This window comes from Euleptes europaea, chromosome 11, assembly GCF_029931775.1.
Source record: "Euleptes europaea isolate rEulEur1 chromosome 11, rEulEur1.hap1, whole genome shotgun sequence".
In the NCBI taxonomy this organism is placed as follows: Eukaryota; Metazoa; Chordata; class Lepidosauria; order Squamata; family Sphaerodactylidae; genus Euleptes; species Euleptes europaea.
In genome coordinates this window covers 37,637,372-37,650,095 of record NC_079322.1, presented here as the reverse complement: position 1 = coordinate 37,650,095, position 12,724 = coordinate 37,637,372, and the positions used below count along the sequence as shown (strand labels likewise).

Here is a 12,724-nt window from a genome sequence, read left to right as displayed (position 1 = left end):
AGGCAAAAGGCTGTGCTCCCCTCCCTCATAATTCCCTTTAAGGGTGGCATATTTTTAAAAAAGCTTTTTTGACCCATTTTTTGTTCATCCTTCAAGGGAGCTTTTTGGTTCCAACAGGATATTCCCCTATCCATCTCTTATTTGCACCCCAAACATAACCACACCCTTCCAGCATTTTAGAGACAAAAAAAGAGTGGGTGAAATAAAGGAAAGAGTCTGGCAGCCTAGCAAGTAGGGATCTGGAGTTCTCCTGGGATTACAATTGCTCTCCAGACTACAGACATCAGTTCCTCTGGAGAAAATGGCAGTTTTCGGTGGGTAGACTCTGTGGTATACCATAGATTTTAGGTGAAATCCTTCCCTAATTCCCCCCTCCACAGGCCCTGCCCCCAAATCACCTGGAATTTCCCAGGCCAGAGTTGGCAACCCTATTAGCAGGGATAACACAATGCAGACTAAAATGTACCACCAGGGCTACCCTGAGAACTAGGTGCATTTAGGTAAAAGCCTAGAGTGCAGGAGGTGAAGGAATACCAACCAGCCTTGTCTCCACTCACCCATCTGTGGCTCAGTGGTAGAGCATCTGCTTGGAATACAGAAAGTCCCAGGTTCAATCCCTGGTAACTCCAGTTAAAGAAACCAGGCAACTAGTTGATGTGAAAGACCTCTACTTGAGACCCTGGAGAGCTGCTGCCAGTCTGAATAGACAATACTGACTTTGATGGACCAAGGGTCTGATTCAGTATAAGGCAGCTTCGTGTGTTTCATGTGTGTGTTCAGTGCTATGGCCAGTGGAAACCCTGAGAAGTGCCCCAGAGAACCCTTTTTCTCCTTCCTTCCCCCACAGCGTAAGGGGTCAGGAAAGCAAGTAATATCTTCCTGTCTCACCGAAGCACAGTGGAGAGGGGCGCAGACACCAGTTTCCCAATTTCATCCAGCTTCCCTGCCCTAGCCTAGGACTTCCAAAATCCCTGGGCCAGTCCTGTGTGCCACAAACAAAAAGCAGTGAATGCAGGCAATTCTAGTCAGAAGCAGTGAAGTAAGTTGTATTCATATAGTATAGTCTCTGTTATATCACATTTGTACCTTGCAGAACACATGGTCCCATTTTATAGCTGAAGAACAATGAGGCAAAGCAATATGACTAGCCCAAAATCAACTAGTACATCCTTGGCACAGATTTCTTAACAAATATTCATTTAAAATTAAGTCTATTTGAAAATATGTGGAATGCTTTTACTGAATCTTTGAGCAAATGAACTGAAGTCTTTTCCTTCCACAAACATGCTTAGAATTCAGAAGCAGAGAATTGTTATTTATCCCTACAGAATAAAACCTAATCACCCATCTGATTCCAGTTCCAAGGCCAATGAACTACACAAGGAAAACGCTGTTCCTTTCCATACAACAAGCCAATCTGCTCCTTATTTTACCCTCCATCCCCAGAGGCATGTGATCATAAATATGAAACCACAACGATAAAAAATGCTCACCCTAGATAAGGTGTGTCTTACCCTCAAAAATCCTCATGAGCTTTGACTGCATACTACAGTACTTCCAAAACTGATGTCCATTACATTTTTTAACTGCCTTTTCCCCAGTGGTATGTTCTTTTCACAATGCAAGAAATAATAGGAGGTGTTTTCCCCGAAATATCCCTATGAATTTTAACTTGTTGTTTATATTAATTACGTTCAGTAAGAAAAACACTCTTTGCATACTAAGTAAACCATAGTGGTTCTGTAAAAAAAACAATCATTTATTTTAAACAGACAAATCTAATTGTGCGCATTTTAAAGAAGAATGTTTAAATAATCCCGCCATGCTGCTACAGGACAATTAACACATAGTATGAAAGATGTTTATTATGGTAATTCTCATCAGCAAAAGATAACAGATACTTTCCTGCAAAGAACTGAAGCATTTAATGGATTTCAGACTGCCTATATTTAACCATTGAGAATTGAGAAGCAATGGTTTAGTTTCTATTTTAAGGAAGAATATGATTAGTTTTAATATTTCCGAAACAGTGGACTGAGACTTTAGATATCTGGTCTGCAGCCAAGGATGTGTGGGAATGGGGAGAGAAGAAAAAGACCTGATAATCTGAACTAATGGCATTTCAGAATAAACAGAAGCTTCAGATGTCAGAGTTAACATAGTGGGGGACATTCCATTAAAATGGAAACACAGTCCTCCATTAAAAGTTCAAAGGAAAATTGGATGCAAGAAAAGTAAGAAGGTTCATTACACTCTATTAATGATCCCCAGAGATGCATATTGCATTTAAATTGGTGCTTTGCTTTCAGAGAAATAAGCATTACCAAGAGTTGGCTGATGATGCAAAGAGATGTAGTGAGAGTTGAACATCTGTGATTTTCTAACTATTGATTCTTTAAATAAAATGGGGGGGCCTTGGAAATTATGGCAGTTGTGATTTCAATAGTTGAGGTTTTTATCTGTTCCAAAAGACAGCTGTCTCAATGAAACATATTCTTTCCCATACAGGGTCTTCATTTTGGTGCCTATTGGACATTGTCCCTATTAAGAATGAAAAGGGAGATGTGGTTCTGTTTCTGGCTTCTTTCAAGGATATCACAGATACAAAGGTGAAGATTGTTCTGGAAGAGAAAAAAGAAGGTATGTATAAAAAGAAATAAGCTCAGTGTGCAGAAGATATATTATGATAGAAATGACTGAGTTGCATCTACAACTGCAATATCCCATGAATGCATATCATTGGTACTGTTGTTATAGCCATGTTGGATTCTGGATGCCACTGAATTTCACAACCGCATTGTTTCAACCCAAAACACTCCATTAACTATGTTGCTTCAAACCAGTGAGTATTTTCACACCATTTTCTGTTTCCTCACACCCAAATGATCCTGTTAAGTTATACAACTTGTTTTGACAATACTGTACAGATGATATAAAAAAGGTGTAAAAGAAACAAGTATCGCTGAAAATCCCAGCAATGAAAAAGACAAAACAAAAATGTTCACAACATGAAAATGAAACAAAGACAACAAATTTGAGCTGGAAAATAAAATTTCATTGTTAGTATATTGCTGGAAAAACAATGCGGTGTGCCCAAGCTTTATGGTTTACACTTAACCGTTTTTGTTGCTATTTCAAATGTTCAAGGTTCATTTTTTTAAAGCAAGGAGATTAATATTATTTCTGAGTTAAGGATGATCATCCAGGTTTTCTAAACAATATATTTGATCTGGTAATATTAGAACATTTCTTAATACAAATGGCTACCAATTGACAAATAAATGTTTGTTGCTGAAAAGGCATTTAACCATGCTGAATGGCCTTACTTAAGGTCTATTCTTGAATTTTTTTAAAATGTGGAATAACATTTTGTCAACTAGATGATAACCTACAGGCATTCACTGAGTAGCAGGGGCTTTTCATCACCCCCGGCATCCACATTTCTACCTAACCTGCCTCTTGAGCAGTTCCACCTTTTAATTCCACTTGGTGGTGGTGAAGTAAAAGCTGTATGGGTATTCTGTAGTGTTGCCCTTTCAGCATTGTTTTGGTTGTTTGTCATGATTTATTGCTTTATGGTTTATTGTAGTTTCTTAACTATTTTGAGTATGATTTATTTATTACATTTTCTCCTACCTTTCATCAAAAAAGTTCAGGGTAATGTGCATGATTCTTGCCTTTTTTCATTTTATTTTTACAATAATTCTAGTATGAGCTGTGCTTGACTGAAACAGAATGACTGGCCCAGTATCACCCAGTGAGTTTCATAACAAGTGAGGATTTGAATTGTAACCCAGGCCTTAGTCCAACACTCTACCCATTGTACCACAATTGTGGTACAGAAGCATAGTAAAGAAATACATTAAAATGTTGTATTAAATCTGTTGTTCTGTCTTAGGAAAGCATAAGAATGGTGAAAGGACCTGGACATTCATAAATGAAAAAAAATAGAAATGGATCTTGATTCAATACTCGCAAACCTTAATGTCTGGGAGGAAAAAGGAAATGTTCTTGAAGATTTCGTACCAATGATATTTACCCTTTATAGATTATAATATATTTATAGTCCTAATTGTTGGCTTTTCTGCATGGATTCTGTCGGTTCTGGCCCCCTAATGCTTAATTTTATCCCCTGATTTCTGAATGCTTTTTTTATTTTTCTGCCTTCAGTTTTCACTTTGGTTTTTTGGGTTATTCCCTGGGTTTTTTTATGGTTCATTTGAAGCCACTTTTACCCCCATCTTTTTACGGAAGCTGATTTTGAGTCAGCTTTTCTCTCATGCACAATGTTTCTGTTGGTTTTCTTTGTGCCACCCACTCCCACCCACCTCCAGCCTACCTTTCAATGATTGGACTGTCAAACTACTCCACTCTCCTCTCCCACCCATCCCCAATATGAGTGAGTTCAGTTTTTATTTTTAGAGCCCCTAAAATATTGATATATCAATATAGTTTTGTAATGATAGTTTAAGCAGGATTTCTAAATTCCCAGCTTTCACTTTTTTAAAAAATTAAGTCTCTATCACTTTCCCTCATGGACATATGCCTTTCCCCTTATAGCTCCACAAGGGACTGGGATAGAGACTTACTTTTAAAAAAATGAAATCTCGCAATTCAGAGAACCTGCTTAAACTATCATTACAAAATTATATCAATATATCAATATTTTAGGCCTTTTAAAATATATGGAGTGGTGCTGTGACACCACTGATGATGACATCAATGATGACAGTACCCTCCCCCAAAAATCTTCATTATTTAAAGCTCATGCAGGAGAAAATAAACTGACTCCACAACTGCATAAATACACAGGGAAGGCAGTTATCCCCCCCAAAAAAAGTTATCCTGCCCAAACCAATTCCAATGCTTATGGATCAACTGCCAGGAAAATAAGGAGTAATTCAAGCATGCGGAAAAGGTCTGTGATAACTGGCGAGGCTATGGCACCCTGAGACCCTTTGTTGTTGTTGTTGTTGTTGTTGTTTAACATATTTTCATAAATTGTTTTTTAAAAACTTGTTTTTGAGATAAGAAATAAGGAAAACAGGAAAGGCACTCCATAGCTAGCCTTCCTCAGTAGGTGAAACTGCCACATTTCTAAGTGGGGAAAACCATTATTTTAGGTAGGACATTATACCTTTTGGTCCCACCCTGGCTACACAGCCCTATGATGTCAGAGGCTGAAGAGTAAGTTGCTAGAATCTTTCCATCATGGCTGGCTCCAGATCCAGCTGAGAACACCCTCCTCCCAGTTACCAACTGTCATTTCAGAGGCTCAGGGCAATAGGAAGCCTTTCCAACAGATACAGCTGCCATATTTGCAGGTAGGAAAAGCCAGTACTCAAAGCAGGGTGGCATACCCACTAGCCCCAACCAATCTAAGGTCTTTTATGCATGGCTATTTCACTCGCTGTCAGCCCTCTGATGACTTTGGGGCTTTTGTTTGGATTATGCATGCCATTTCTGACCGTCAGAGGTCACCTTGTTCTCCCCACCTTTTGTCCATGTTTTGAGGGATCTGTTTTATCTCAAATTTGAAAATGCGGGCAAAACCATGGGAAATGCAGGGGGAGAGTGAGGCAACCTCTGACAGTCAGAAACGGCATGTATAATCCAAACAAAGTCCCAAAGTCATCGGAGGGGTGACTGCAATTGAAACAGCCATGCATAAAAGTCCTAAGGCTCTGAACACAGGTATAAGAAATCCAACAGAGCCTTTGCTTGTTTCATTTAAATATTTGATGACTGTTGACCACGTTGATTTGGGATTTGGGTTGTGAATCCTCAGGCCACAGCAAAAATTATTGTTTTCTTGTACTGGAAGAATGGGATCTTCCTGACTTTAGCTCTGTAGAATTTGGAATCTGGCCACCTTAACTAAATATATTATTCATGTATATGATTTGTATTCCATTTCTTAGCTAAATGGCTCACAAGATAGCTTATAGAAAAGCAATTAACATAGTGTGTATGCCCCAGGAAGATGGTGCTGTTGAAAATTCTTTCAGGACAATGATGAAACTGTTCTGAAAATTATCACTCTTCCTTGTTATAACAAAACTCATAATTAAAGTTTATTTTTTAAATCAAAATATCCTTAATTAACTATACTGATTCTTTATGCATATGTGGAGTGAACCTTTTTTTGTTTGTTTTTGGTCTGAAACTTGCTGTCTGTTATTCTGTTGGCTGGCCCCAGGTATTTTTTCCAATTTAACAGTAACTAAGATGCTTGCGGTTATGTCAAATCAACCATCATCTTATGAAAATCTGTCATTTGTTTTCTAAGCTAAAAGTACCCAAGAATTACATTCTTTCTTACTAACTTTTCAGTAGAAGTCCTGTGTAACAATATTTTTTAAGCAATAATGTTCTTCAAATCACATTTCAATTATTTACAAATTACATCATTAAACAAATTAGTCATAATTCAGTGATGTACATTTGTAAATCCTTACATCTCTCCTCTTTCTCTTAATTGTTAAAACAAATATTGCCATAAAACACAGCTCATTGCCAGATTTAGAGTAACTTGATAAAAAAGATAGTCTTTTCAGAATACAAGAAATGTTCTATTTTAGACAAATGATTTTGCCTTTCAAACAGTCAATGGAAAGACAAGGTTTTTTTTCCAAGGCAAAGCTATTTTAGTACCATGCATTCAGCTGAGCAATGTATAAAAAAGATTCTAATATTGGTTACATCTTTGTCAACTGTTCACACTGAAACTGCTCTTCGTTGAATCACAGGATGTATTAAACTGCTTCCTGGTCTTACAGAAGAGCTTGCAGCATCTTTCCTTGATGTAAATTAGTGTATAGCTGCTTCTTTTGTGGATGAGATTGAAAAGAACCAACATGGAAAAATAGACACAAGGCTCTTCATCCTGATCCTCTCAAGTATCATCCTATTTTTAACATTCATAGCTTCTTACTTTCTAGGACTCTGTGCTTGCTCACTAGGGTTGCCACTTCTTGGGCGACAACCTGTTCTCCTGTCCACCATGTTTCTAAATGCTGCTGCTCGTAGGTGTGCTAAGATTAGTCAATGCAGAAAGAAGTATAGGTACTGAAGGATAGTGTGCCAGATCCACAGTTGTGGGCCAAATATGACACATGCAAATATACTTTATATAGACTTTAGTATCTGTAGAGTGAACTACATCAGTAAATGGTGCTCAATATCTCATCAGCATCTTGTACCAAACAGTCTACATCCTTCAAGTTGTGTGGATTTTATCCAGTTCAGTGTGCCTTTCTTGCTTGCAGATCTGCCCTATAATTGCAACTGCCTGATGCTATGATGTCCTTCCGGTTGGATTTTTCCAGATCTGTTCTCCTTAGTCCTATGCTAGTGTTATGTAAATATAATGTCAGAATGATGTGTCAGAAGCAGCAGGAATCAATTGGGGATTAGTTTTGAGCCTCAACACAATGGAAAAAGCTGTTGCTCTCAAGCAGAGGGGCACTTGCAAATGCGAGTACACATCCCAGCCTCTCCCATTGTTCCTAATGGACAATCCTATCATATGTTTTAGTATGTTCCTTCTTGTTAAATCAATTTGGCTTGGATTCTCAACTTTGACATTTGTTGTGTTAGGTTTGCTACATTGCCCCGTGGTTCTGCTGGAATTCCCTAGTTCTGCGTTGGCTATGTTGAGCTTGTTGGTTCTATTTGCATTGGGAAGCTTTTGACTAGTGGTTGCTTTGGTTGTTCTTGTGTCTTTGGCTATTCTTGGCCCTGGAGAAATCATGTAATCCCCCCATAGGAAACAGTGGAGGATGGCTGAGGGCACCTTGTTCAGGAGCCCATAGCACTGGACCTCTTGTTCCAATCCACTTGAAACTTGGGGGTTATTTAGTGGACAGACATCATCAGCTCTGCAGCAATTTTCATGCCATTTGCTTAACAAACAGCCCCTCCAGCCCCACCCCACTTTACGGTGCCACATTAAGGAGCACAGTAGAGTTTCTCCAAAGAATGTCACATGATCTTAAATTCACAATTCATCCTGTAAACTTTTTTAGAAAATGTTGAGCACACACATATATTGGAGCAATATTGTTTATAGTGGTCATTTTAAAGAAGATTTCCGGTACCCCAAAATTGAACAGACTACCAGTGGACAGGTAGTATTCAACGGTAAATCTCTGGAGATCCTAATTTCAAATTACAACTGGCTTATTACTGGGTCTAAATCCAATCTAAAATAAGTACCTACTACTGGGCTAAAGAGCAGTAAAATGCTTCTAAATTCAGGGTGAGAAATCTAACTAGGGTGTACTCAGTTAGCATCCTGACAGACTCAATCTCTTTTCTAATTATCCACAACAAACACTTCCTTAGTAACTTGGCTGATAGGAACTGTGCTGTGAGATTGCATGAAATAAAACCTCCCAAGTAAGAACACAACATTCACTTTGACAAATGGCATATTAATAAAACTAAAAAAAATCAGACTTGAAATCAATGTAAAATAGGTTCTAGGTAAAGGTAAAGGTTCCCTGTGCAAGCACCGGGTAATTCCTGACCCATGGGGTGATGTCACATCCCGACATTTTCCAGGCAGACTTTGTTTACGGGGTGGTTTGCCAGTGCCTTCCCCAGTCATCTTCCCTTTACCTCCAGCAAGCTGGGTACTCATTTCACCGACCTTGGAAGGATGGAAGGCTGAGTCAACCTTGAGCCAGCTACCTGAAACCGACTTCCGTCGGGATCAAACTCAGGTCGTGAGCAGAGCTTTTTGACTGCAGTACTGCAGCTTACCACTCTGCACCATGGGGCTCCTAAATAGGTTCTAGCCTCTCATAATTATTTTGGGAGATATTCCATTGTGTATGGATATTAATTAATGTATGTATGTATTTATTTATTTTATAGTCTGTCTTTCTTAGTGGGACTCAAGGCGGATTATACAAAGTAAGTCAGTACAATCAGCAAGATGAAACATGATCCATTGTGAAAGGAAAAGTAGCTAGTTAAAAATTAGAGCTGCTTTCTGTTCTCTTGAAAACCAGGAAGCACAGCTTCTGCTAAATCCAAATTAAAGACCCTTAACATAATACTTGGATATATTTATTAAATACTTGGTTAGAAAACAGACACAGCGGCAGAACCTGTTTCCATTAGAGTTCCCTGTCTTAGAATATAGGGCAGGTAAAGTCTGGGCTTGCTAAGGAAATTAGGGCTTTGTCCTAGTCCATGCTCTTCAATGCCCAAATTTATTTTTTCCTCTGGATCTGAACACAAGTTGGTCCATTCGGTTTAGTGATCTGTGCCTTAACTTGTTCAGTTCTTAACTAACCATGAAAGGGCTAAATTTTGGAGTATCTGAATTATTGATCATTTTTCACTCTTGATTTGTGTCTTTTCCCCAGCTCTGTATTAACAGTGTGCACATAGGTATTTATAACACACTGCAGGAAAGCAATATGATCAATACACAGTTGTGTCCACATTTTTGTTTTGTGTTTTACCAATGCACAGAAATATATCTGCGCACCAGTAAAGCACTGCACAAACAGAATCTTGATGCAATCTTTTTTTGCAGTACTTTATCAAAGTGCACATTCAATACCGGTTAGAAAAAGATGTAAATGAATGGAAGGGACTGAACACCGCATATCCTCCCATTTCAGAATTAATTTCAGGAATTCTCCTCATTGGATAATTAGTAAGGAGTAAAACAGTGCAGACTGAACTTTCTGGGAGAATGAAGGAATAGAAAGGAGGAAATACACCCTTATGTTTGACAGATACAAAGTGTAAAGTGCCATCAAGTTGCAGCCGACTTATGGCAACCTAGTAGGGTTTTCAAGACAAGAGACTAACAGAGGTGGTTTGCCATTGCCTTCTCTGCATAGTGATCCTGGTATTCCTTGGTGGTCTCCCATCCAAGTACTAGCCAGGACCAATCCTGCTTAACTTCTGGGATCTGAAAAAGATCAGGTTAACCCAGGCCATCCAGGTCAGGGTGTCATATACAGTATTGTGGCACAATTCAGAAATAAATACATTGATAAAAGGGCTTTAGGACTAGCTGTCAGATCAGGAACTGCAGGTATTAGCAAGTTATAGAGCTCATGGGGAGACACTGCAGCGTCATTACGGCATCTTCTACGTCTTTCTACAGGGAAGGTCCAATAAGGACTTCTAGAACTTCTACTACATGTAGTATTAGGGTAGATACCATCAGCAATCACAACATGTCCACAGAATCAACTGCCTTGCTTCAGCCCTTCTGAGGAGTAGTGGTCCATACTTTTAAGAGGTGAGATTTCTTTGAAAAGCTGTGAACAAATAACTTTTATTAAACAGATAGCTTTTGCTTTTGAATTATGTATACGCTACATCCAAACAAAAGTCTTTATCATCTCCCAGGGACCAGGGTTTCACTGCAGGGTATAAACATTTTCTCAGATAAAAAAGGCCGCTTAGTAAACAGAAAAATATTTACAGGTGCTAAACCTTCTGTATGTCAAGGGACAAATTATTTTCTGTTTCAGCAGGATCTATGCAGAGAAAATCCACGTCAAAGGGAATACTTGAGATTCATAATGGAATATCAGAGGAAAGCATCTCACCATAACATACCAAGATTTATGTGACAAAATGCTGTAGTATGGATGGAAAGATTCCTCTTCTATAATCTTGGTCCTGATAATTGATGAGACAACTTTTCTAATTATGTGGCTATCACCTTAGTGCCTTCCACCCCTCAATCCCAATTTTACTCCCCATTCTTAGAAACACAATACAGCAATATTATTTATTTGACTCAGATTTTTGTTTTGAGCTTCCAAGATTTAGATTGTCAGAGACTTTGGAATGTTTGATGGGAAAGGATTGAAGAGGGAGTGAACTGGAATTGACTTGGGGCAAGTGCTGTGTGTATTCCACAGTTTCACCATGACAGAATTTGGATGCAGGCACAAAATTCAATAAATGGAGAATCTCATCATTCTTTCGTTCATTTTGAAGTTTCTCCCCCAAAGGCAGTGACAATAGGCTTAAATTGAATAGGCAATAGTGAAATATTAAAAACCCGCAGGGAAGAGATTTTGGATTTCCAGTCTTTGGGGCTTCAGTGATTTTCACAGCTGCTTGCCCATCCCCGTAACTAGTAAAAACAGAATACTATATGCCAAATAACCTTTCAGAATCTGGAACACCTTGGAATAGAGTTTATCTAAAATGTTAGCAGAGAACATCTGCAGCTCTGATTTGGAGTTATTTAGCTAATGGAAACAAGACCAAGGGTTGGATCTTGCCTAAAATTTCCACATGTTCAAGGGGGGCAATAATCACCACCTCTCGTTGCAGGCTTCTAACTCCCCCAGGAGCAACATTTTAGGGAAGTCATGCTTCTGCAAGTGGAAGTGTATCCATCCACAGACATTTTAGGCAGGATTCAAGCCCAGGAAAGTCAAGAAATAATCACTATTAGAAAACTCTAATAGTGCTCATGGCTATAAAGTCCCATGTATCACTTGTGAAAATCCAGCCCAATTCTTTCGAGACATTACCTAGATATTTCCAAATTCCTTTCCACAGCCATAGGAGCTAGAATTTTTCTATTGAGTAGTGAAGACTTTTAAAGCAAAATTTTAGTTAAGCTTTGTCTAATAGCCTTGCTTGGTGCCCTGAGAGAATAGTGAAAGAACAAATTCCTAAAGTGCTGAATGGTGAGTAGATTTTCCATACTCTTATGTCCTAATTCATTAATGATTACATGCATTATTCATGCAAAGTGAGAAAGACTTTTATTGGCTAAATTGCTTAAAAGCGTGTGCGGCCTTTCAAAGAAAGGGTTTTGGCTTCTTTCTCCGGGCCTGCACTGTAAGCAGATGAATGAGGGACAGCCGTCTGTCAAGTCACCCCATAGCAATAATGAGTGGCTAGCTGGACAAATCAGGAGACAGGTAAAACATGTTGCATAATTAGAGGCAGGGACCAATACTTAAAGCCTAATTGTGTAAAATACCCACTAAAATAGATAATGTCATATAATAGCTAGTATACCATCTAGCAAAAGTAGATGAGAGAAGGATAGCAGATAGTACATGTTAATACATGAGATAAGGAGGATTATATCTGTTTAGCAAAAGACAAAGTTTGGAGACATAGCAATATGTGGAAGTAAATACTATAAAGGAAATTTTGCATTTAAGTAGGATTATATACAAACACAGGTTCATAAACTGAGCTTGCATACAAGGTAGGGGATTCAAAACGAGCAATTCCTATTGGCTGGAGAAAAGATCAGATTTTGTGTGGTTGGTGGTTCCTTGTCTTTTCTGTTGACTGATTGTAGTGTAGTGGTGTAATGGTTAAGAGTGGTGGACTCTAATCTGGAGAACCAGGTTTGATTCCCCACTCCTCCACATAAACTGTGGACTCTAATCTGGAGAACCGGATTTGATTCCCCACTCCTGCACATGAATGGCAGACTCTAATCTGGTGAAGTGGGTTGGTTTCCCTACTCTTACACATGAAACCTACTGGATGACCTTGGGCTAGTCACGGTTCTCTCCAAACTCTCTCAGCCCCAGTTTCCTCACAAGGTGTCTGTTGTGGGGAGAGGAAGGGAAGGCAATTGCAAACCGGTTTGAGTTTCCTTAAAGGGAGAGAAAATTGGGGCATAAAAACTCTTCTTCTTCTTTCTAGTTGCCTGATGGAAGGTTTCCCTCTATGGCATATGGGATAGGCAAAGTCTGGTGGCAGG

General features: G+C 38.9%; 1 protein-coding gene across 1 annotated transcript in view; it reads left to right on the top strand.

Annotated features, from left to right (window-relative positions):
* Positions 1-12,724, top strand: part of KCNH8 (potassium voltage-gated channel subfamily H member 8) — a 220,835-nt gene that overhangs the window by 91,009 nt on the left and 117,102 nt on the right. The window contains exon 3 of the mRNA XM_056857318.1: positions 2,509-2,640. Within this exon, the coding sequence (XP_056713296.1) occupies positions 2,509-2,640 (132 nt within the window). The remainder of the gene's footprint in view (positions 1-2,508; positions 2,641-12,724) is intronic.